Here is a 26,973-nt window from a genome sequence, read left to right on the forward strand (position 1 = left end):
ACACGTGGGAGGAGCTTCCCGTGATTAATTGCGACTATTTGGGCTCTCCAGCTAATCTCCGCCGCGTTGCGTTTAATTAAAGGCGCCGTCTCAAGTTATTACTCTGTTTACATATTCATCTGTTTACCCCACAATCTGATCAATGTCGGAGGCCCACAGGTGACATGTCCTCTAATCACGGGGCTCCGCAGACGCCGTCCCGGTCCCTCTGAGACGGATGCGTGCGCACGCACTCCATCACGCTCAAGACTGTCTGAAGAGCGCAGAAACGCTATGGACTAATTCCTCAATCTGACTCTCGGAGTTTAAGAACTTTCCCATAGGAGGTCTTCTGAGGGTGGATAAACATTACAACATCTCTTGCAGATTTCATCAACTAATTAAGTTCAACACTGATACCCGAGCTTGTTTACGAGCTGCAGCAGAAATCAGCAAGAAAAAAAAAACAACGTTCTGAGTCATGCCAGACATTTATTTTTGATTTTGTGCGACTGAAAAGGAGCAGACGGCAGACGCGTTACCTGACAGTGACACTGGGGTCGTGGGTCACTCCGCAGGTCATGACGGCTTTGGTCCCTTTAATAACGCTCTGATCTTGAGGCGCCTTGGTGATTCGAGTGCGTGCTGCAAGAGAAAGACCCAGGCGCGGTTACTCGGAGAGCATTTGAAGCGGGTTTTAAGCAGGTCCGAAACAGAGCAAATCATGCAACATTTACAGTGAGCGCAGTGTCTTACAAGGATTTCAACGACTGCGGAGGTAAATGTATTCAGAGAGCGAGCGCATGTCTAAGCAGCATAGTCAGAACATCTTGTCAATGACCCCCAGGATCTAACTGCACACTGTTTGTGCAAGTGAACATGTTGTGGATTAAAGAAGGGATTTTGCTTCTTCTTTTTTTTTAAATATTTTTTCAAAGGGTCAGACTAGTTTGTGGTATTATACAAGCGCTGGTGAGGAAAATGAGACGACAAATTAGAAAAGAAATCCACGGAATGCGAATGAGGCGTGTCCGGCGTGTGCTCCGCTCACCCCAGACCACGAGGTCGGCCGAAGCCTCGTCGATGCCCCGGGAGTTGCTGGCCATGCAGGTGTAGGTCCCGGCGTCGGAGAGGTGGGAGGGGCTGATTAGCAGGCTGCCCGACTCCAGCAGGGTGAACCTGGGCAGCTGGACCGAGCCACTGGCCAAGACACGCTCACCTACAGGGAAGGGCGGGAGTGATTGATGGTCGGGGATGGAGGACGGGGTAACAAAAAGAGAGATTAGGGTATTGGATAAATGTCAGGCTAAAACAAACAATAGGGAAAGTGGTGGAGCGAGAGTAAAGAAGTGAGGCTTGTTTTGGAGGGAATTTATATTCTGAATCTTTTCTTCGGCACTTGTCTAACTCTGGCATCTGAAAATGAGGAATAATAACCACCCCGCCTTCCTGGAATCCCATGCTGTTAGCCCACGCACCTTTCTGCCAGGTGATGGCTGGCCGCGGCGCTCCCGAGGTCTCACAATGCAGAATGACTGACATGCTGTCAATCACGGCGCTGTCAGCGGGGCCGGCGGTGATGTTGGGAGCTATACCTGCGAAAAGGGGTTTCAGCCACACACACGCGCACACACACACACACACACACACGCACGCGTGTGGATATTCAAGCAAAATTAGGTGAGACAGAGGTGATAATGAGAGACATAAACAGCTTTCTCCCTAATAAAGCAGACAGCAGCTGAGAGCTTAATAGACTTGACAAAAGGGGCAGCTGTCAGGTCTCATTCACAGAGACATCCCGGAGAATCTGACAGGGCGCCTCCATTTCTGCTCCTCGCGCTCAGCCTCTGATTCAAAAATAGCCAATAATTGCCCGAGCATCCAAGGTGACAAATCTGTCACTGCAAAGCGATATATAGATAGATGGGTGTGGGAGGGAAGAGAAAGAGAGGAAGGGAGGGAGGGAGGGAGGCAGGGAGGGGGGGCAAAAGAGGATTACAAATGAGAATGGAGGAGCGGATTTAGGAATAAAGAAAAGAAATGAACAGAGAGGGGAAGACAAGCGGAATTAAGCACGAGACACGTGGATAGCTTAGAGAAATTCCAAGGCGGGGGGGGGGACGTACTAGTAACAGCTAGGTAGGTGTTTGTCTGGATCTCGCCGGCCAGATTGCGGGCGAAGCACTGAAACATCCCCGTGTCGTCTGGCAGGAGGCCGTTGATCTGCAGGCTCCCTCCCACCAGCACCCTGTACCTGGGGATCTTCACCGGGCTGATGGGCACGGCGTCTTTATACCACACGATGTCTGGCTGTGGAGTGCCTGCAGACGGAGGAGAGGATGTTTTGCCTTGTCACTGTGACCCTCCAGTTCCTCCCTCTCCATTTTTTTAATCACGATTCTTTTCACGAGCGCGGCGAACCTCGTGCCTGACAGGGGATATCCACCACTTTCTCCATTTCTGCACTGATGTGACTCGGTGGCTCTTTTACAAATAGAGGATATTCTGTTTAGAGGAGAGAAAAACATAGAAATCAATGCTCCATTAGAATCTTTAAAGCCCACTCATGCTTTTTATCTTGACCCTTCTGTAGAAAATGAGCATTTTTCGCACTGGAGATGACAACATCAGAGCAATTACTGAAATATAATACGGCTACAGAAACCTCCCCCCCTTTAAAAATTCTCTCTCAACATGAAGGCTGGAAGACTGAGGCGAAGTTTGGATAATTTATTTCCAAAAAAGTTCGGCGCGAGGTTGAAAAGTGCGCTTTTTGGGTTTATTTACCGAGAACGTGCAGGTACGCCCCGGCGGTGACCGAGGGGACGCTGCTGCTGCGGAGCGACGCCTCGCACTCGTAGTATCCGCTGTCGCTCACCGCCGGCAAGCTGATGACCAGCCGGCGGCCGAAATCCCGGATCCCCGTGTTGACCAACACCCCGTCTTTCCTCCAAGTGATACTCATTTTGACAAGAGGTCTGGAAGAGAGAAAGATAAAACGCAGACAGAAGTAACAGATAGAAGTAACGTGGCGTGCAGTTTTTAATACAGATTTATATTCTGTTTCAAGGTTGGGGAGCATTGAGAGAGCAATGGGATACATCTGTCAGTCTGATTAAGTCTTTGAATTGAAGATAATAGTCAGAATTCAGGCCTGGAATGGTGTGAGAAGGAGAGAACAGAGTGAAGCCTTGAATCAAAGCGAAGAATGGTGGAAAGGTACGAAATGAGAAAATGCAAAAAAAAAAAAAAAAAAAAAAACACTTCGATCACGCTCAAACAAAAGATTTTGGGGCTCATTTAAATGATAAAATAGGAGATGTGGTGGTGTGTTGAGGACGTGTCTGCTCGTCAGTTTCCGCAACGTCTGAATATTCACCTCGCGTTGGCGACACACTCCATGATGGCTTCGTTCCTCCCCACCGTGACGCTGGTGTTCTTCGGTGACACGATGATGGAGGGGGCGATGGGGTCTGCGGGTCCCCCGACATCTATCACACATAAACACACACACACATGCACACACACACGCGCGTACAGAAAAAAAGCACAAAAACATGTAGGAAATCCTTAAAGTGCACGACACAGAGATTAAGCCGGCGCCTCCGCCTGAGCGTGACCAGATCCTCACATGGAGACTGACAATCCGTCACTCCCGCCAGCAGGTAGTCGGCGTGCTATCGCCCCACTATTAACACCCCTGTCTTTGCTTTAGATCCCTTTTCTACTGCACACAGCATTTTCCCGAGCACGCTGTTAGCCCAGGTGTTAGAAGCCATTATGTAACATAATTGAGACAAACACCGAAAGCGATTAAATGCAGCACCATCACTCACTGGTTTCACGGAGCCTCCAGCCAACCATCGATTCACTGCCCTCAATCAGTGATCTCTCTCTGAATCTGATCTCATTTTCCCCCCTACCTCCCTGGAGTACAGGTTGGAGCCTGTGAACTCGTATGTGCTTGAGTGATTGCACGTTTACGGTGTGTTGCATGCACGGATTGAGTCGATGAGTGCTTGTGCGGGCCGTTTGCGCGCTGCCTTTCAGGGCTAGTCCAGGTTAATGACGTTTCTAATCAAGTTCTTCATTATTACTCTTGTTATTTTTGTGAATCTCTAGGCTCATGTTTTTTGGAGGGGGGAGTTTCTCAATAGTCGCTCGGTTGAGTGTCGACTATAAAGACCGTCTAAATACAGGCGCAGACCTTCAGAGAGCTATTAGCACTATTAAAAAAAACACTATTTTAACCATTTAACAAAGAGAAATCTTAAGTTTTTCTTCTTCATTTTTAGTTTGAGCATGAATCTCTTTTTTTTTGCTGCGAATGAAAAGTAAATAACAGCCTTGAGTGCAAAACGCTCTCCACTGATCAGTTGATGCAGTTGTGCGTGTTTTCGGCACACGGCAGAGAGAGGGATGAGGCAAAAAACAAATAAAATGTACATGCTGTTGATGTTGACATTTCGCTGGCACTTATCCAGAATTCGTTTAACATTTCAAATTAAAACACTCATTAACCCTAAAGCGTAACTCCAACACAAACTGAAATTTGCTTTTGATTGTAATTCGCTGTGGCAGCAGAGGGAGTGAAAAAGTGACTGACCCAAAAATTAGCTGTCGCGATTCGGTCGGAGGGGGGAAAAAAAAAGTGAAGTGAGACATTGTGTCAGAGACGGAGCTGAATAATAAAATCTGTGCTTATTTGCTCTGTGTTATTAAAGAATAATGAATTCCCAACCCAAAAAATAATTATAAAATTGGATGATCTAGCAACTGATTGACAATTAAATTAGAATATTTTGTGATACTGCAGCTGGACAGGAGCTGTGGAGCATTCAAGATTTTCCCCATTAAAGCATTAAGCATCATATTCAAGGTATTGATTAGGCCATCATCAATCACACACGCAGCAAAGACCGATATATTCATGCTGAGCAGCTTCCAGTCGAGTCATCGAGAAACTAAGAACCGGCGCAAAAAAGAAGAAGAAATTAAACACGTTGCAATGATTTGCCTTAGTCCGTGGGATTTATGAGGAAAAATCCAAATCACTTTGGTCAGAAGTTATTGACTAAAACGTAAGATTACAAGATTTGGCTGATCTATGTATTTTTGGAGCCTAATTAACTGGTGAGATTTGCGGGAAGTTTGATTGCTCTGGGTCTTACGGTCTCCGAGTTTCTGTAGCATTTACTGGAAAAGTAAATGAGAAAAAGGAGAAAGAAAGAAATGATTAATGACGGCAGAATGACTCAAACATCACTACTAATAATCTTCCACCGAGCAAATTGAGAACGGAGACCGCGTTTACTGTCTCTCTGAGCCCAGCCGTTGTTTGGAATGTATGATTATATGTTATATTCCTGTCAGCTTTTGAATAGTTCATTTCAAAACACTGAAATATTACATTACAGCTGTAAAAATGAAGCAGTGCATTTGACTTGATCCTTGTTGTTGTTCCTCTGATTTGCAGAAATATGCAAACTGCATGTATTGGTGATTGTAATTTGCCTGTATATTATACATGTGAATGTGCATGATTGGCTATCTGTGTGTGTTTGCCATGTGAGCCTCAATTGGATAAACAGGTATCAAAGACAGAAGGCTGGAAATCTGTGTGCCAACAGCAGCAAAGGATTGGGAATGCACTGGTTCTATCAAAGAACTCATTTTGTTTTTCCAAAAGACACCAGCAGACTAATTAATGTATTGCAGTTCATAAACTCCCAATGCTGAGAGTACTTCAAGTGTGTAATCTTCTTATTAAATGGAAATAACAAACAATGCGGCGACCTGCATAACAAATTCCAGCTACTAATGTCACCATATTATTTACATCTGGCTATCCAAAAGCAATCGTTAGCTCAAGTCAACTGTAGTTTATTTCACACTCTGAAGAATAAAACAACACATCAACATGTCTGCCTACTGGAAGCATTAGCCGGTGTCAGAAGGCTTTTTCTTATTACGCTCGGCTCTGTCTCATTTGTATGCTCCCTTGAGAATAAGATGCTCCCTTTACTGCATTATGTTTTCTTTTTTTTTCCCCCCCCTCCATCCTTTCCTCCACAGAACTGCTAAAATGAACAAATACGGCTGTAAAAACCTTATTGACTTTCAGATGCGCAAGACAATTGTGTGATATGCAAGGTCAGATTCGGTGATATGCGGTGATATCTGGTCCCGGCAGATTGCTGTGTCATGCGCATTGAGCACTGAATTACAAACACTGCATTAAAGATGTGATGTGCAGATGCCGGAGCGAGAAGGAAGCGGATATTAAAAATAAGCTGCTCAACATGGAAGCAGGTTAAAATCTTCATACAGCAGTTACAATCCCCAGTGGCTCAACACTACAAATCACGGCAGATTCGATAGAATTTCTTAAATATTGCAGTGTATGTGCCACATATTGTCCTCAGTAATTTAAATTAAAGTGCAAAAGAGAAAGTTTTGACTTTGTTTGGACTTCTGAAGGTGACAATGGGTGGAAGGTTCGGTGCACAAACCAGGCATGTGAAACCAATGCCGAACTTTATGTGACGCTGTGAACATGCTCTATTTATAGCCCTCTGATCTGATGTGTGTGTGTGTCTGTGTGTACACCTGTCTACCCGTGTATATTTAATCATTCCCTGTTTGCTCTGTGTCCTTTTCATAAATCTGTTTTTTGTGAGGCGCAATTAAAGTGAAGGTCCCCTTTACGTCCAGTCTGAGAGGAGCTGCTGGACCTCCACCTAGAACACAAAGCTCGGCTCAAAGCGGAGGTGAGAAGAGAGCTGCAGAGCTACGGATGTGACGATGACGGCCAGACGAGACCAATGACGCCCACCAGTAGAGGGCGCTACCTCTGCTTTTATATGGTCTTGACTGAGACACCTGTTGTGCAGCTGTTTAACTGGGAGACATAAAACTTTTCTTTAATCACATTTCCATATATAACTGCCTATTAATGCAGTCTACTGATGATTTAAAGAGTCTGCAGCTTCACTGTGTGTGCGTGTGTGTGTGTGTGTGTGTGTGTGTGTGTGTGTGTGTGTGTGCGTGCGTGCACATTGTGTTTTCACGAGTACTCACTCTCCACGGTGAGGACGACGGGCTGGCTGGTCTTGTTCTCCCCGTTCTTGTCGTTGACCGCCTGGGCGTAGTAGCGCCCCGCGTCGGGCGCCACGGTGGACAGGATGACCAGCGTGTTGTCCAGGGTGATGGCACTGAGGAAACATTCACACAAACACACACACACACACACACACACACACACACACACACACACAAAAAGTAGCTCAGCGCGTTTTTTGAGGTCGGCGCGTTAATGTACACTAACTCCCGTAACACTCACTTAACCTCGGCCACGCTCGGAGAAGGACACAAACAGCTTCAGGTCGTGCTGAATGCAGTTAAACCAAATGAGGTTCACCAATTTGGCTCCCAATTAAATAGACTTTCACAGTCGGCTGGTGTGTGTATCGCGAAAAAAAAAAAAAAAAAAATGTCCCCAAACTCGCGCCGAGCCATGTATGCTTGTGTGCGCACGTTAACAAGCACACAGACACACTCGAATCATTAAAGCAGTGAGTAGTTGTTTCGCACAGTCAATAAATCCTGAGGGTAAACTGACACACACATACACATAAATTATGTCTGAAGAGAAGCTCACAAAGACAGTTTTATGAGCACTTCCATCTACAATGGATCGCGCCGTCTTAGAGGAGCGCTTCAGAATTCCTCCACTTATTTTAATCTGTCAGAGCAGAACTTGACAGTAAAACCGGGTGTCATGTTAACTGCTGTATGTCCAAGTGGATTGCCGCTCAGAGACGCCGTGGGCTAATCGGACTGTTTTCCCTCCGCGGCGGCCGATGCTCAGTTGGCCGGTCGCTCAGTTCGCCGTTTGTCTGAACACATTAAGACAAATTAATTGGTTCGGTGGCAGCTTGGCACAGTTAAATATCAACATCTTTGAAATATATCTGCGAGAGGTTAGGGCTCATCTTTATGTGGACAACACCAGTATTTCCACAGCGCCGTGTCGTCCAGACAGGGGTCCGAGGGTTTTTGTATGCCTGCGAGCATTTGGCTTCGCTCTAGGTTTTGGCAAATCGGGTCAAATAAGGCAATCTGCATGCCTCCAGGAGAAGAAAGTTTAGGAATTACAATAATAACACAATAATATTTGACCGGGCTAATCATGAGGTGCCGCGAGGCAGCGGTTCACAACTTTTTCTCTTTGATGGATCACATTTCTTCCAAAAAAAAAAAAGAGGCTGTAGACCCCCCCTCACCAATCTCTGATTCAGGAAAACATCAAAGTGAAGCCAAACACTGGCAGATACACTCACTTTCACCAATATACTGCAAGAGCTGGAGGAAAAAAAGCAGTGGGCTCCTTCCCAGGTTTGCTCTGGAGCTAGAAAGTATCTCTTTCTGGTTTTCAAGCAAAGCCTTTGGGCGTGTGATCTTTGGCAACCCAAGAGGGTTCCAGACGCCAGGTTGGGAACCACTTCTCCGAGGTGTGAACATCATTGTGGACAATTTTTGCAAATTAAATGTAATTCCTCGACATGATACATTAGAACTTCCGTCGAATTAAATCTGACAAGCTGCAAAATATAAGAAAAAGAAAGAAAAAAATAAAAAAAAAAGGCCATCACACTATCCATTACATGTTTTTTTTTCCTGCTGTGGCCCATCAGGCATTGCAGTGGCTGAGCGCCGGCTCGGCTGATGGTCGAGCATGTTTGTGAAAATGAGAGCTGACGTTAAGCACACAGCCAGATTAGGCTCCTCGTATCTGCCGGCATCTGCATGATCGCTGTAGGATAAACAGACACACACTTGGACAATTAGGAGCTGACGCTGTGTACACACACACTTACACAAACACACAAACAGCGTTTTGTGGATATATATATATATATACACACACACACACACACACACACACACACACACACACACACACACACACCTGTGAATATCAATGTGGCTTGACACAAAGCGAGCAGGGAAATGGTAAATGCAGAGTGTCCTGTCAGCACCTCTCATTGTCACAGAGCAAAGTTTCAACGCTTCACTTCTGATAAGAGTCAGCAACATGGCAACCGGCTCCGAGAGCGGTCCTCCACCTATCACGGAGAAGCCCGAGATTTTTCTTACAATATCCCTCAATGCATGTCCGGGGCTTTCCGAGCCCCGCAGGCAGAAGATACATGCACCGACGTATTGTTCGACCAAGAACTCCGGGCAAGAGTCTTCATGTCAACTATGACATGGTAGAGCCGGCTGATGAATAATAGATGAGGAAGGAGGTTTCTGAAGAGCGGCGGACTGCCTCTCTCTATTTATCGGGACGGCGAAATTAATCTCAGGTGATTGGCCTCGCAGTGTCTCCCTTCAGGAAAACCTGCATGTCTGAATAGGTACAAACAAATAAACAAGAAGTTCCCGATGCGCTCGGAGCCGGGCACACGCAGTCGCCCACTGAACCCTCCGTACGGCCGCACACGGCTCGCTGCCGTCTCCGCGCACACTCGCAGCCTCCCACACAAATCTACCCAGGGGTGAGCGCTGTCAGTCAAACATATCATGAATTGAGGTCTTTTGTCCAATTTTGTCTAATTGGTTCCCCTGCTGCCTGCTCTATCTCTACCCTTCAATCATTCCGCCTGCAAAGTCAATAGGGGCGATATAATAACCCGCTTTATCACTGAGAGGTGATTCAATGATGAACACAAGGCCTGCGCCGGCATTCAACTATTCTGTTCATCAACTATTCTGCTCAACTTCACTCGTGGTGTGTGGGGAGGGTGGGATTGGAGAAAATCTGTGAGCAGTATTGAACTTCTTAAGAGTTCTCTGAAGTGAAAGATAATCTGCTTCGGCAGCTCGGCATTCACCAGCAACTCACAGAAGAAAGCGGTGGCTCAGGCGAGCAGCAGGAACACATGCACACATGTTTTGCCCAAAGAAATTGAAAATTATAAAAAAAATAAGAGAAAAAAATCAAGAAAGAAAGGAATGGATGTGGACTTACATACGACTGCTGGAGGGAATCTTCCGCCCATCTCTGAACCACGTGATCTGGGGCCGGGGGAAGCTGTGTATCCGCGGTGCATGGATGAGAGCACCCTCGCCCTGGGACACAGTCTGAGATCTCTCACCCTCCACAAAACCTCCCATATCTAACGGGAGAGAGAGGAATCCCCCCAAAACATATATTAATACTTGCAGAATTCTTTTTTTTTTAAAATAAAAGTGAAAAAGTGTCATGGATGTCGTGTAGCTAAGCTCTTTTAATCAAAGTGCCTCATCCACGTACTCAGCAAGACGGGCCCCTAATAGGGAAAAACAGTATCCTCCCCTTAATACACTAGATGCATACATAAAAAAAAAACTGCACTTACAAGCAACCTGCACTTCAGTGCTGCACTGCATTATGGCTCCCACTCTATTCCTCACAATGCAGCGGTAGTGGCCCGCGTGCGCTCGGTCCAGCGTGGGGATCAGGTACCTAATGGGCACAAGCAACACAAGTGCAATTAGTCATCATCAGCATGACAGACAGCAACATTTGTCATCCTGGCGCTTTTATCACCCACACTCAAGATGCTAAATTAATTGAGATGTTTCGCTGGGTGCCGGAGACACAGCTTGAAAGGCATTCCGCTTCGTTACGAGCCATACATGTTCTAAAATAGTCACACGAGTGTGGTTTGGTTTGGTACTGAGCACCAGATCGTAAACTAAAGGAAAAAATTACAGTTTTAATAAGGAGCGCAGAGTTTCTGACTGAAGTCTTGTGTTTCAGCGTGTTCTGGAACTATCCTGATCTACATTCATGTTAAAAGGTGTATTTGAAGCACGAGCTTGATAACAGGCAAGTGTAGTCTCTTTTAATTGGTTTTGCTACAGCCACTTAGGAGTGTGGCGTCTGCCCTGGCCATGTTCCCCCCTGCACTGCAATTCGGGGGTAGAGGGGTGGAGGGACGGAGGAGAGGTGGTGGTGGTGGTAGGGGGGGGGGGGGGGGGGGGGGGTCTGATTAAATGGATTCCAGTTCTCCTCTTTGATCAGGGCTGGTGAAGAATAACAAGCAGAGGGCTGGCCTGCGAGGCAGACCCAGAGACTAAGCCACGTGAGAGCACAGCCAAACGCCGAGGAAAGACAGCGAGAGGAGAAGACGAAGGGGGGAGAAAGAGAGTGATGCAGGGAGAAAAACAGACAGGGCAGGATCGGTGTGTGTGTGTGTGTGTGTGTGTGTTTTTCGAGAGTGTGTGTGTGAGCAGAAGGGGTTTAGTGATAGCAATCAGCCAACACCACCTGAGAGTGTCTGCTCATGTCGAGGGATCTGGTCAGACTGCGAGTCGAGTCGAAGAAAACAGGACAAGGATTGGATTGGATAGAGAGCGACTCTCACTACAGAACTGAAACTGTGACCTGTCAACACACATTCAAGCACACTGGGACACAAGCATACTGTACATGTACAAATTGGCACACTGATGCATACACACATACGCGCACAGAGGCCCTCGTTAGCACCGGCTGAGGGCTTCTTTTGCCACTCTCCGTGCTGTCAGTAGAAGTCGTCAGCAAAAAAATGTTTAGAGGCAGAAATCTGTAGCATGAATTTTTTAAGAATAACTCCGCGATGACTGAGACGGCAGCCCCGCCGCACACCGAGCGAAGTAGCCCACCCACAACGTTCAAGTTGATGAAAAATATGCACCGGGTGATTTTTAGAGCGGCAAATGATGGTTTTCCGACAAACAGCGAGAGAGAAAGAGTTATCTGCTCGCATCATCTCGCCGTGTTGCATACAGTGTGAGATACAAATCGGAATAAATTTGACAATCCCCCGAACACAAGGATGCCACGTTTCAAGGGAGATACTGTACACAGCCAAATCAGTCCTGAATAAATACATGGAAATTAGTCTTGAACGTGAATAAAAATGAGCAATTGTGCTATTAGTTACAATTAAACGCTGCTAAAATGTCCTCATGCAGTAAGACAATTATAATTAATGAACTGGAAAAAAAAACAAAAAAAAAAACATAAAGGACTGGTGATAGAATCAAATCTCGGCGGAAGTGAAGCCGCTAACCTGTATTCCAGGGAGAAACGGGTGAGCTCGGTGCCGTTGTAGATCCATTTGAACTCCAGGGGCCAGCTGCCCTCGGCCATGCAGGTGAGAACCAGGCGGTTGCCCTCCAGGTGGACCTGGGCCGGAGGGGGCTCCATCTTGAAATACGGCGGGACGTCGTCTACTGGAAGAAGAAAGAGGAGGACAAAGCGGAGAGTGGTATTAGAAGACCAATAAAACTAGATGAATAAACAGAAAGGAAGAAAGTTGTTGGTAAAAATGGCAGCGATGCAGCCTTTCAGTAACCTCTGCGCGAGCAGTCACAACACAATTTTAGCAATTCATAGAGAAAAAATAGGGACTCAGAACAAGCTATTTCCATTTTTCTTCTGTGCTGATTGGGAACTTGAAGGTCAACAGAAAAGCTTGCCAAAAAGCACATGGAAAAAACTTGTTAAGGCAAAAAAGCAGCTTACTCTTTATTTCAAATTGAAATGTGCTGGCAAAGAGCTAGAAGAGCAATTTGTGCAGCAGGAGAAGTGTAAATGAACATACCTCCAGATCAGTAAATGGGAGAGGGTGGGGGTGGCGGAGAGAAGATTGAAACGGGAATGCACGGAAAGCACATGGAGAGGAAAAAAAAAAATCTGCAGGAGAACCGAGTTAAAGGAAAGGAAGAGGGAGTGATAAACTAGGAAGCCATGGGGGGTAGAGGTAGCAGAGCCTGCTTTGGAAAACACAAAGTTTCCCGGTCTTAAACCTTCCTTCTTTGACAGGATGAGTTATGCTCTGTGCCTCCCTTCATTTATCTTTATAGTTCCCTAATGCAGCCAGATTATACAAGCCTCATCCGCAACACTGCACACAGCCAGTGCAGCCGCAAAAAGCCTTTAAGGTGAAGGTCCAGGGCTCAGCTCGGAGACAAAGTGCTTTCATTTGAGCTGATGAAAAAGGCATGATCAGACTTATTGATCTGTCTGCCTCACCAGCTACGGGCGACACTGAGCCGATTGTGCCAGTGTTTGTGGCGGGCTAATTAAAGTCTGTATTAATAGCTGCAGTAAGCTGCCAAAGCCCGGAGCACAACTGGTTCCTCCTCGACCACACTGGCTGAGTCACTCTCATGGCTGATTACTGGCGCCTCCCTCGCTCCGCGTACCGGTACACAAGTTCACGCTCCAGATTTATGGCGGTAAAATGCAGAGGATGGTGTGGCGGAACTGGGCGAACGTGAGGGCGACCCCACCGAGCAGAGGGGAAGATACAGAAAATTGAACCCGATTGAAATCGTAAATAAAAGAATGATAGTGCACTTCTGTGTTTCACTTGGCGGTCATGCAGGCAGAGTACACGCCCACCAGCTTATCCACTTTTCGATACTCGCTTTATCTGGATCGGGCATACATCCTACACAATCCGCCCGTCTATCCAGTTTCCACACAGACTCAGATAATAAAACGCTCACATTCACAGCAACGCTCAATTTCAAGTCAGCCTGACACACACATATACACATTCCCACACACCTACCGTGCATAACTACCAAGACAAAGCGCATGAAATTCATGCTGGGAAAAGCATACAATCGTCACAAATGAAGGCCCTGGCCTTGTTGTGAACCTAGTCCTTGAGGCTAATCGCTCAGCCATTTCAGAGAGAACATTACTTACAATAATATCTAACTGCTTCTTTCTCATCTCTCTGTCGCTTCGGTGCATAAATGGAAGCAACAAACTCACATCATGTTCACTTTCCAAAAACATGTTGGTTTTTTGGGGGGTTTTTTTGTTCATGACAACAAAACTCCACTACCTGGCAGGTGTACTACCTCAACATGAACTTCTCAAAAACAAGCACAGCCGAAGCCAGCAGACATTAGAAAGCCGATCCTTGCCTGAGCCCAAATGGAGGAGCCATCCGTGTTTTCCCCAGGCGCTGGCTGCTGGAGTGGCGGCTTCGCTGTAATTCCATCCAGTAGCAAATGCATTTGTACTTGACATGTGCACACACACACACACACACACACACACACACGTACACACAATTCCAAAAACATTCACTTATGGATGAACAAACACACCATAGGCAATGACCAGCCACTCTGAGCGGGTACGCGGGGCTCGGTGGCTGCGTGCACTTAGCAGAGCAGCTCAATCAACAAGTCACCATTAGAGACCTGCTTGTGCAAAAACCGAACTCACACATCGATTGTCTGAGGCAAGGAATACACCTAATACCAACTTACTGATGTGAAATTGCAGAACATCAATTTGAGTGGCCTGTAATCACCGCCGCGCTTACCTGTTTCAGTGCTTTTCACGTGTTCACGTGGATTCCTGATGAAGGGAGATGTTTCGAATAAGCTATAATTATGAATCCATGAACGGCTGCTATCCGTGGCATGTGATTAATTTCACCTATGGAGTAAAGTATACTTTCATGAACAAAGTGGGCGAGGTGGAGGGAAAAATCAATGATTAGCATCACATCAAAGTGAAATCCGATGCTGTGCTGCAATACCAAAGAGAAGATGGCTCTCTGTGTTGCACACAGCTGACCCGATCTAGAAACTGAAAGTGTGAGAACTCAAATGACCATTGACCCACCAACAGTTCTTACTGCTGAAAGAAGACAGGACCAATTCCACCGCGCACTGGTCTCTAAGATCTAATGAGTTTCCAACAGAGAACCTCTTGTCTGACCCCGATTCTCCTCTGCTTCACTGTGCTTTTGATCTTCACAGTAAAACACTGAGGTCAAGCTCCGGCTGATACATGTTTAGGCCTGTGGCAGAAACCGCATGAGTGGCGCCGCTTTCATGATTATGATTTCAAGAGTTTTTTTTTTTTTTTTTCCTATTTCTCTGTTTGAGCGTCGGCCGGGGTGAAAGCGCACACATCTGTGGATTTCTGACACTGAATGGGCGTGTGTCAAGGTAGCAGTGTTTCTTTCATCTACTCTCACATATGAAGTGTGACATTTTACATATATATATATGTGTGTGTGTGTATATATATATATATATATATATATATATATATATATATATATATATATATATATATATATATATATATATATACATATATATATATATATATATATATATATATATATGATTGTGTTGTACTGCATGGATCTTCTGTACTATTATCATTTCTGACAATGTTGACTTCTGGGTTAAGTTCCTTTATGGAACAAAAGCCGACTGTACTGTGTTGTACGTGGCTGCAGGACGTGTGTCCATCTCTTTACAGCTGGCTGACTGAACCATGTGAAGTAAAGCTGACATGTTTGTATTTTTTTTTTTCCCCGTCAGAAGATAGCGGTGGAGCGGGGGGGAAAGAGCAGACGGGGCATCGGCCAGGAAGAAATGTCGCTGCCTCTGTTCCAGTGACGAATGAAGGGACAGAGGTGGGTTTGGCAGGTGCGTGGCCGTCCAGATGGCGAGCTCCGAGGCAGTCTAGTGGATCTGGGATTCCTGCGGGACTGTGACCGGAGATAAAAGACGACCGAAGTCAGGCAGATCTCGTGAAGACCGAATCTGGCGTGGAAGGACCAGGAGGGCTTTTAATGGGGCTGCAGTGCAGAGCAGCTGCCCCCAACAGTCAATCTTCAACACCACAGCCCATTCACTACAGATATAAAAACACCTTATTCTAACCTGACAGCTGAGGTTGAATGGTGGCATGGCTCCAGCCGGGTCCCCTGCTGCATACACAGAATTTTAATGGCTGTGAGACAAAGACCACAGGCACCGGGGCAGCTTTATAAACCAAAGCCTATTGTGCTCTCTATTGCACCATGCTGGCATGCAATCACACAAACGGTGTTCACACTCGGCTTTTGTCTTGTATTCTTTCTCCTGCTTATTTCGTGCTTTAGCTCCTTGCCCCGGCTCTACTTCAGCAGCAGGAAGCTCTTCCTGCCCTCCGTTTAATCCTCGGGCACCTGTGTTTGAGCCAATGTAGCCACACAATAGCTGGCACGCCGCGCAACTGTATCATTGAGATGCAGCAAAGTGAATCGTGGAGCCCCCGCCTGTTGAAACATTTGGAAGTCTTATTATCCACTCGGAGCCATTCCTCTCTCTCTCTCTCTCTCTCTCGCTGTAACCTCGCCGTCTATTTCTCCACGCCTCTCGTTTTCACCGCTGACCACACCGCACTCACACGACTTCCCCGCTCCGCCGAGCACTTCCACAGTCCGCCCCGCGGTGCATCGCGCCGTCCGGGGAAAATTTAGAGCCCTCATTTAGCCTCTCCAATTGGACTTTAACATGTGAGATGGGTCATGGCTACCCTCTCTGATGGGGGTTATGCAGCTGTCACGGAAGTGACCTTGGCCTTGTAATGGGTTGGAGAGAAGGTGTGCGTTGGAGGGGAGGGGGGGTTTAAAAGCATCTTTAAATCTGATGAATCGCTTCCCTCATGAATGCACTCATGCTCTTAGACTCCTTCGCATGATAGTTGTACGTGAAGTTTTTTTTTTTTTTTCGCCAACAAAACATGAATATGAACATGCAGGAAAAACATGGGAGAGATAAACCTCCCCCCGAGAGAGAGAGAGAGAGAGAGAGAGAGAGAGAGAGAGAGAGCGAGAGAGAGCAGCACGTGCTGAAGGTCAGGATGATCACAAGCTGCCGTGGCGGCGACAGCAGGTACTACGCCAATTTACACTCTATCACTTAGGTGAGTCAGAAAGCAGGCCGACAAAGAAGGAGGGATTAGGAGAGCGAGCGAGAGGAGACAGAGGAGTGAGAGAATCGCAGGGAAAAACAGATGGTGAAAGAAATGTAGGGCTTAATGATAAAAAAAAAAAAAAAAAAAAAAAAAAAAACTCAAAGAAATGTGGAGTATTGATGTAGCGGCAGAGTGAGATGAGGATCTGAGAGCGGGAGAATGAGGGAAGGAGAGTGAGTGTCCTCCAGCACCAGGCGGCAAGGTGAAGCGACCCATTACAGTAGAAGCCAAACAAGCAGGCCAGGCCTGGAAGACTGGGAGGGGAGACGGAGAGCCTCCGTGGCCCCATCCATTTAGAGAAACAGCACATGCATCTGCATGTCGCACCTGAACGCCAATCCATCAACCACCGACACCCCCCAGCAATTCCACTCCTGTATTTATACCCTCTAATTCACGTTTCTCCACCACTTAGGGACAGTGCTGCACTGAAAGACGTTTCGGTATCCATGCTGTGGCGACGTAAACTTGATGACATACTTTTAAAAGCTGGTGCAGGCATCCAGCAGAGTACAGAAGGAGACATGAAAAAAAAGAGGGAATATGGATTTTTATGTAAAGTTGTTTCATTCTTTTTGAAGCTGTGTTTGCTTTGATGTTGCAGAACGAAGTCCTCAGGTCACTGCGGATGAATTACCGCCTGCATCCCAGCTGTGTTTAGCGGATTGCCACGGGTTAATTGATGTGTAATTGATGTGATTAATTGAGGTGTAATGTACCGCGGTGACGTGTCTGGGATCCTGCTCACTGCAGGGCCCGGTGCCCGTGCCCGTGCGTGTGTGTGTGTGTGTGAGAGTGTGTTTAGGTGTGCTCGCGTGTCTACATGAGGCTACGGCAACACAATTAGAAGCAGTAGCATCCAGCCAACAAATGGAGATTTAATTAGGAGTGAAGACGGAGCGGGAGGCCAGTCAATGGGCAGCAGATTGAATTATCTGGACACACACTCCAGCAGGCAGCACAGACAAATTCACAGTCGCACACTCACACACACATACACACACACACACACACACACACACACACACACACACACACACACACACCCTTTCTGTTTGGAATTCTTGCCTGTTTGCCTCACTGCTCCTCTGAGTGCTTTCCTCCACCTCTCTGCTATGCTCTGCCTGTCTCAAACCATCTTCCTCTTTTTTGATTCCCTCCTTTTTTCCATCTAAAGTTTTCTCTCTCCTCTTTTTTTATTTTTTTTATTTTTTTGGTCTTCTCCTCACCAGAATAACAGTTTCCTCTCTGCATGTTGTGGCAGTCTCTCTTCCTCAGCATCCTTGATCTCTCCCAATACAGTAGTCTTTATACACTCTTCCCCTGCCCTCTCATCAGCTGTCATCTCTCACACACTCTTTTACTCTCCTCGTCCCTTCTTAACTCGCTGCCAAAGTCTCTCCATCTTGTTCTGTCTCCTCGCTCTGTGTCTTCTATTCTTCAGCCCTGCTCTCTCTCTCTCTCTCTCTCTCTCTCTCTCTCTCTCTCTCTCTCTCTCTCTCTCTCTCTCTCTCTCGCACTCCTCCTCAGTCGCCCGCAGTATATTGTATGGCGCACCGAGGGACGTGTCTGTGATATCCAGGAGCCTAATTAGCGAGTCCAGCTCCTGGCAGAGAACACGGCACGCAGAGGAGCACAGGCACAAGGCCTGGCGTCAATTAATGAGACCTCACACGCCCACAGCCATCGTTACACGCCCTCTGCAGCGTCGGGTCTCTCGTCGGTTCAGCCTCGTCCGGCGAGCGACGGGGAAAACCGCGGCCGAAACCACCGCGGCGAGACGTCGGGGAAGTTGTGTCTTTAATCATCAAGGAGTCGTCGGAACTTTGAGAAGACGAAGCTCGGATTCTTTTTTTTTTTTCCGGCTTTGTGACACTCGAATGAGATTTATATCTTGTAGCACTGAGCTGTGAACTTATTGTTGGAAGCAACAAATCAATGCATCAAGGCAGGAAAGCGAGCCACACATGAGGCAATGTCTATCTTTCTAAGGGCAAGATATATTAAATTGTTTTATCTTAAGGAAGTGGGATTTGGAGAGCTCTCACAGGCAGAACACAGTGGGGAGTGATGCAGGCTTCCCAACCGGTACAAGGCAGTGTGTGTGTGTGTGTGTGTGTGTGTGATTGAAATCATTGTATTATTTCCCAGGTGTGACAGACAGCTTCTACGGTTTGCAGGAAGACAAGATGTTTTGTGCTCCAGATCACACACACGCCTCTCGCTGACTCCCGTCTTTTTTTTCTTTTTTTTTTCTCTTTTCACTTGGGAAAAGGCAGATAGTTGCAAGCGGAGGGCGAAATAATGACAAATTTTCACTTGATCACTGCGAAAAGTAATCGACATTGTTTGACAACAGTAAAACAGGTAAACGACGGGAAGCGGGAGGGGAAAAAAAACGGCAGCGAGAGCAGGAACGGGGAGGAGACGCGGCCAGCCTCACCTCAAGGCAAGAAGGTTGGAAACAGGCCTCAGTGAATTTCGAAAGTAGGGCAAAGACTAACGGGGTAAATAAATAAAATAAACAAACGCATTGAAATGTGAATTCCACGGGGCCCCGGGTCATTAGAGTTAATACTGTGCGTAATGCCATCTGCCGCGATTGTTTACACTAGGCTGGATAATTAGATCCTAATTAGTAGATGGTATGGTGGGGGAAACATTATTTCACACGCGTTGAGATGAAGATAATCAGATGCACCTGCAGTTCTGTTGCCCGTCCATCCTGGGACCTGCGGGGAAGCTGCGTGAAAGTGTTGCTATTAGACAGGTCTTGATTTAATTACTCGATGCAGCCAACAGAATCTGGATCCTTCCTTCCCACCATTAACATATAGATGGAGTTATGCTTTTTTTTTTTTTTTTTTTTGGAGTCGTCTTTGAGATTGACATTTCACAAAAACCTGCATGCTCCCTGTTCTCACATGTGGGCAGGCGTGTGCCTGCGCATAACAAAGCACGTTAATATCCTCACCTTGGTGAGTTTGTGGCAGGGCGCTTTTAAGACCGAGACGCCCAAATATTATCGAGCGGAATGCGCGAATGCAGGAGGAGCGATCGCCGCCGTGCTAATGGTGTTTTGGTGAGGAGCGCGGTATCGTGGCACCTGCCATCATAATAAATGCGCGCGGAATAGCCGGCGACGGTGATTCTTATGAGTGTGGCAGAGAGCATGGGCGCCAGGCGGTGAGTGGCAGGAGATGGCGGTGAACGCTAATGGCACAAAGCAGTTTGACAGAAAGGAAGAATTATCATCTCCCTTCATTACATTTACATGGCCCGCCTGTCCGCCTCCCCTCCTCTCGCAGGGAACACGCATGGAGGGCAATCAGTGTGGGCAATGTTTTATTTACCTGCTCTGCGGAAGACAAACACCTTCCTCTGGTGCGAATGCATCATCCACTCAGAGACGAGGATCTCGGGAGTTTCTCACACTGACAACAGGTCGCCCAGATTCAATTACACGTGAGGAATAACAGATCTCTGGCAGAGGAGACAGAACATGAGCAGAGCCAAGAAGGGCGGATTGGGTTTTTTTTTCTTCTTCTTCTTCTTCTTCTTCTTCTTCTCTAATTTTTGCAGAGGTGTGAAGTGTAGCAGGGGAGCACGAAGCCCCCGCTCCTAATTGAGACCTCTGGAGTGTGCGAGCTCGCCACACCGCTGCCTCCTGACCACTATTTTCTTCCATTTATCCACGTCGGAGCTCCGCCGACTCCCGCTTTGTGACGGAGTGACAGCCATCCCATCACCTCCAGTTAGAGCCTCAAAGCCTGGAAGGCTCCTGCCGGGGCCGCCTCCCCTGACCTCGGAGGCATCATTCCCCCCCACCCCGTCTCTGAAACGCTCGAGCAGCGGGGGAAGGCGCAGCCGACAGACAGACAGCAGCAGGCAGACAAATATGTGAACGCCCTGACATTATGCTAATAGTAGCGTTTGGCTGCTTCCGACATGACTTCACACCACATTGCTCATCCCAATTATCAGACACACCAGCAGCTTTGAGTGAGAAGCTATGCGAGTTGAACAAAACAAAAAAAGAAGAAAAAAAAAAAAACCCAGTCTCAGTCAAGGATACTAATTGTTTTGCTCTCACCACATGATCCTTTAACATGGTTTAGCGTAAGAAACACGACTTGTTGAAATTGGAAGCACATAATAATGTCCTGTGTGAATACTGGAGAAATTATGCATGCTGGAGAGTGAAAATAATGAATAACGATTACAAGTGAACTCTGACAGACCACACAGGAACACTAGAGATGTGTCTCTCTCCCCTCTCTCTCTTCTGATTATGTAAATACACTATATAAAATGAAATATCTGTCCCATAAATGTGATTTTATATCTGGAATACACCCATGCAGCTAAACTCTGAGTATTTTTTTTCTACCCTTTTTCTTATAAAATGCCATCTGGGCACCTCATGATTAATGAAACAAACCCACGTCTTTTTTTTTTCTTTTTTTTTTTTTTCTTTTACTACAGCTTGGAGTTCGCTGTAAACAATTCTAATATCTGATGATGTTTTTCCAACTTTATTCTCAAGTTTGTACACAAAAAAAGTGTTGCTGAAGTGATTTTAATGGTTTTGTTTTGGGAGCTGTGGGTCAGGGAGATGCCTTTTCCCAGCAGATTTTTTTTTTTTTCCAATTAAATTCTGAGCGTATTCACACACTCCCGCCCCTGATTTAAGATGAGAGCTGAAATCCAATGTGTCCACTGGCGCCAACAGCTGTTTTTTGGGGATTTTTTTTTTCCCCCTACGTGCCTTCTTTCTACTTGAGGTATTTCAATTTTTGAGAGCGAATAATAGAACAAAAACTGTAATTAATTACAACTGAACATAGTTTAAAAATCAAAGGAAATTAAACATAATCTTCAGTACAAAACCATCAGTAACAGGGGTAACAATTAAAAAGCACCATCAACACAGCAATTCCCCAAATAAAAACTGCTGCACCCGGGCAATTCTTCTCCATAACAGTCTCCGGATTGCCTCTATTGAGAGTGTGTTTTAATTTTAAATTGATCAGAAAGTATGAGGAAGCATTCAAATGAGGATCAACACTACAGGGACTGAGTCTCTGCAGACTTCGGGCAACCGCGCTCTATTTACTGGTGTCTTGCTCAGGATGTCCAAAAGAGGATGAAGTGGGTGGAGCGAGTGTTTTATAACAATCACAATAAAAAGACACTCTAAAACGTGCAGTTTTATCACAAAGTTGTATAATCGTTACAAGTTTTCAGGGAGTTTTCAGTCGATATGCTGACTGTTGCCCGTGAATCGAATGTTCATAGCTCACTAACGCACGTTTTGACAAACCTTTGTCCAGTGGTGTTTTGCGTATGGAGAAAAAGTTTTAGATCTTGGAGTTCAGCTCAAAAGGAGCAAAAACAAAAGTGTTTTGTGCCAATCGATGGTACAAAAATAACTTAAAAACTTCCAGAATCAAATAATGATAAATGCTAGCCCTCTTCTGTATAGAAAATCAAAACAGAATAACAAAATTTTAGCTCTCTTCTCAAGACTTATTGGACAAATACACAAATAAAAAAGTACAGAAGGTGAATGTTAAGCTTTCTTTTAGTTTCTTTAAAACACAGCACTTGCACGTTGGTACAAAACCAGTCCAGAAACCAGCTCGATGCCAAAATTCAAAAACATACCAAAACAAAACCACGTGCGCCTCTCTAAAAAGCCAACGGTACTGCTTTCAATGTAATACATGTCATCGCAAATCCAAAAATAACACCTGAATTATTCAGTTTGCCATCATAAAGAGCATTTCCCACAAAGAAAAAGTGTTTTCACCTACCTGCAAAAAAGGTTTTAGTCAATACAGACGTCCTAAATATCATCAGGCTGTTCAGTCACACAATGCTTCGCTATAATAATGTCACATTTTTAAAGGGCATTAGAGAGATGATCAAAATGGCAGTAATATTGACCTAAAACAAGCAATATTAAGTTAATTATTTAGAGATATTATTCATGTAGTTTGTAAATGTCCGCTTCCACGTCGTGTGAGTATGATATCTCACGTGCAACGAAGGACAGGAGTATCAGTTAATTTAAATAATATGTGCTTAATATTACAAAGACAATAAAAAAAATTAGATTTCTACAATAATGCCACAAAAAAAGTAACGCCGTCTGTGTTCAACCTGCCAGTCACATGTTTCAAGCTGTGCTCTGATTGGTGATGAACGCAGGGATGAACAGGAAGTCAGGAAAACATGTCGAGAAGTTGTTAATTTCTCAGAGCAACAACCAAGGTTAGCGCTATTTTCGACGGGCTTATACATATGCAATAGCCTCCTTATACACAATAGAAGAATTACAACCGCAGCAATTTCAGTCTTCACACAATGTCACATACATCCTGGAGGTTATCGTTAGAAATTACATAAATTTAAATAGGAGCACCATCTTCCATCAGGTTAATGTATTCAGAGAGCTTTTTTTTTTCTTCCTGGTGTGTTATTGAAATGTTCCCACAATTGCTCTTAACACATCAGTGTAAAAAAAAAAAAAAAAAAAAAAAAATGCTGGTAATTCTGCGAACGCTTTCTGCGGCCCAAAGGACGCACAAAGCGGAGGGACCTGCCTGTTGTTGGCTGCAATAGTTGCGAGCTGAAATATGCATGGATGATCAAGTAGATATGGCATAATGCAACCGGCGCCAAAGCAAAGGCATAAGTGATTTGAAGGCTTAATGCAGCCCTCCACGCTACGTAGAGTTATGGTCTGCGATTTGCATCATAAACGTCTGTTAAACTTGCACTTTTAGAAATGAATATCGCTAAATGACAAGCTGACAAGGCGCCAGATGGGGCAGGCAGGATTGACACTTTTTTATTATTTTTTTTTTTTTACATTTGTATTTTCCACCCATGAAGGGACCTAATTCCATATTACTACATCTATAAGCCATGCATAAATACACATCAAATAGCATATTTTTCAGACCTCGTAATCCCTGGATAATCTTCATCTACAATATGAAGAGAGCTAAATTGGAGGGAAGATGCACAAACGAACATATTTACATCAGTCCCATTAGTGGGAGACTGAGGAGATACATTTTAGAGATCTACTGCTGCTTTGAAATGCCTGTAGGCACTTAAGAATTTTATTAGAAGCACTTTAACTCACCATGCAATAGTAAGTAATGTGCTTTAGTACACATATAATGCAGTGGATTACAACTCTGGATATTAATAAATCATCTGTTTTATTTATTACTGCTCTTTTACCACAAGCAAGTAAATGACATGTTTAATCTCTGCTGCAGACTCAACGGCTTTGTGTGTGTGTGCATGTGTGTGTGTGTGTGTGTGTGTGTGTGTGTGTGTGCATGTAGGAACTGCTACAGCACCGTTACAGCTGTCTGCATGTTTCGGTGGCTTTCATATGAAGTCAATGCAGATTTTGTGAGGTTGCAGACGCCGTTTGCAAATAGTGGCAGATGTAATTATTCCTATACGGGGAGGCCTTTCATGAGCGGATCCACGTGCGTCTGAATTCTCCATCAGATTAAAGAGACGTGTCTGCACTCCGCAGTCCCTTAATGACAGACAGATCAAAGCCCATCATGTTCCTGGCTGAGTTGAGGGGGGATCATTAGTGATCGGTCAACAAGTCATCATTAGCGAACATGCCTTGTAGCATGTTTACCCATTGTGTGTGTGTGTGTGTGCGCGTGCCGATACGCGATCATCAGATGCATCCATATTGCTCTCTGATCTCTGCGCAGTGTGTGGGAGGTACACGGGTCTCTCCTGTGGCCCATTTCCCCACAGACAAATGCCGCTCCAGCGGTGAGAGCCGGCCTCATCTATTGTACCTCCTGCCTCCATCAACTCACTTTCCATCTATTACGACCCAACAGGCTGATCTTCATGGCTGAAGCTCATTGTAAAACCCTAGCCTTGCTGATTCAATAGGCTCTGGAGGGTTCTGACAATGACCAATTCACTCATGACTATTATTCATCACAAAACCTTTCCAGCTCTCCAATAAAATCCACCACCCACCTTTCCTGCTCCGTTTGGTATGCTGTAACAATCCATCACTTCCAAATGTTCTGTTGCCCCTACCAAATGTACGGATAAACACGCACGCGCACACGCACGCACGCACGCAGACGTCACTTTTTCCACTCACAATTCCACTGAACAAACTCTTCCTCACCTCAGAAATTGCTATTTTGGTGCAGGGCTATTCCTTCTCTCAGCAGCAGTTTCACATAAATTTTATTTTTTTTTTTCTCCCTTTACAAACATTTGCTCCTGGCTCCCTTCTACCATCAACCTTTCCTCAACCACAAACTGCTCTTTCCCACTGCCAGCGCTCGCTCGCTCCCTCTCCCTCACCTTCAGATGCCACCCATCCACTGCCTCCATGCCTGACTGCTTTGACAGGCCCCAGATTCAGGCGGGGGGGTGGGGGGGTTTGATCCCTCCGTGGAGCGGGAGCGCTGGCAGTGGGGTCCACTCTCCAACCGCTGGACGTACAGCCCTGAGCCACCAATTAAAAAGTCATGAAGGCTTTTAGGGGCACGCAGGGCTGCAGTTTCTCACTCTGCCGTGGATTGGCTGCCTGAAAATAGTCTTTGTGTTCCTGAGACAACAGTGGAATATGCAGGAGGGGGGGGGGGGGGGGGGGGGGGGGGCGGCGAGCTGGGGGTTGAGGAGATGCGGGTTAACAGAGCAGCAGTGCGTGGGCCACTCCGCTCTCCCCTGTGCTCTTAAGCAGCACTCTCCTGGCCCCTCACTTCATCAGATTAGATGAAACACCCACTGTCTACTGTATATGCATTGTTCATTACTGGCCCCTATATGAGCATTGTGTATAGGCTTTTAAGACTGGCCTCCTCGCTCCCTTTCCATCAGACCGTTCTATAAAGGGTCACGTCCAAGATTTACACAACAAAACGCCTTTTTGTCATCCTCTACCTTTGGCTCTCTCTCTCGGCACAGAAATCTCCGGCAGTAAAAAGTGAATCACTTCCTCCTCTGAAAACGAATAAATGGACTAATGAGAATGGCTGCGAGCTGTACATCATCCACCTGAAAAGCTTGCTTTCAAAAAGTAACACACAAATCATGGAGATGACCATTTACCTCATAATGCCTGCGAGGACCGGCTGTATACAACATTACAAGTGTGAAACAAGACCTTAATGTGCTGTGAAAAAGAAAAAAAAAAAAGAAAAAGAAAAGAGTGCTGCCCTCCCAGCATTAGTTTAGTCTTCTGAACAGCAACCATCCATACCATTGTCACAAATAGCAGCCAGCCACTAATGGAATCAATAAAGCCTTGCAAATATTTACAGGACAAGGGAGCCTCAAGGCAATCAATTCCAATCTATAAGACGATGGAAGGTTCTACTGTGGCTGTGTTTCAGGTTAAAAAAAATCAATAAAGTCAGCTTTGGAAAAAAAAAAGAGGGGAAAAAAATAAATAAGAAGTCTTTTCTGGGGGCACCCCTCAGTCTTTTACTCATATGCTTTCTCCATCCGTCCATCACTCTGACCCTTGTATTGGCTCTTTCTCTCTTTCTTTTTTCTTTCTTTTTCCAGAAGTTGTCCAAGTTTGACATCGCCGGGCGCGCCTCCCAGCAGGTAGCGGGAACCGCGGGGAGCGCATACAGCGAGGTAGTGGGAGACAGCTTTTGAAGAAGGAAGCAGCTAGTGGATGTGACAGGCTGTTGAAAGCTTGGGAGATAACAGCATCTGCTCGTGGAAGCCTCAGCAACTAGAAAGGTAGCGTGAGGGGGGGGAAAACGGCGGGGTGAGAAGGCCAGGCGAAATCTCCGGATAATAGGATATAAAAACAATGCCGCTAAGTTTCTGCATACACTCGCGCAGGCAACGAGGAAGGCAGGCTGAGTGACGGAAAAGTGAGGCGTGGAGGCAGTGCAGAGAATAAGAATTAGGGTATATTAAAAACAGATTGCTTCCATTCCTCTCGGGGGGCAGATTTTTTTATGCACAAGGTTGTAATCCCTAGTTTATGTTCTGTAGTAACTAGCTCGATAAAATACATCAACCCAGCACATAAAAAGTGAATAAAATGGAGTATATAAAAGTGTGTCAGGGCGGCAGGAAGCTATAGAAGTCAAGACCGCCCAGAGTGATTGCTGATTTATTGGCGCATT

General features: G+C 45.8%; 1 protein-coding gene across 4 annotated transcripts in view; it reads right to left on the reverse strand.

Annotated features, from left to right (window-relative positions):
• Positions 1–26,973, reverse strand: part of sdk2a (sidekick cell adhesion molecule 2a) — an 82,641-nt gene that overhangs the window by 24,533 nt on the left and 31,135 nt on the right. For all 4 annotated transcript variants that reach the window (XM_030088600.1, XM_030088604.1, XM_030088601.1 and 1 more), the window contains exons 2-12: positions 12,090–12,252; positions 10,389–10,495; positions 10,019–10,166; positions 7,063–7,196; positions 3,362–3,473; positions 2,770–2,960; positions 2,404–2,487; positions 2,109–2,303; positions 1,458–1,574; positions 1,031–1,198; positions 522–624 (exon numbers count right to left, since the gene is read on the reverse strand). In XM_030088600.1, coding sequence (XP_029944460.1) covers positions 522–624; positions 1,031–1,198; positions 1,458–1,574; positions 2,109–2,303; positions 2,404–2,487; positions 2,770–2,960; positions 3,362–3,473; positions 7,063–7,196; positions 10,019–10,166; positions 10,389–10,495; positions 12,090–12,252 — 1,522 coding nt within the window. The remainder of the gene's footprint in view (positions 1–521; positions 625–1,030; positions 1,199–1,457; positions 1,575–2,108; positions 2,304–2,403; positions 2,488–2,769; positions 2,961–3,361; positions 3,474–7,062; positions 7,197–10,018; positions 10,167–10,388; positions 10,496–12,089; positions 12,253–26,973) is intronic.

Source organism: Salarias fasciatus, chromosome 4 (genome assembly GCF_902148845.1).
Source record: "Salarias fasciatus chromosome 4, fSalaFa1.1, whole genome shotgun sequence".
NCBI classification, from domain to species: domain Eukaryota; kingdom Metazoa; phylum Chordata; class Actinopteri; order Blenniiformes; family Blenniidae; genus Salarias; species Salarias fasciatus.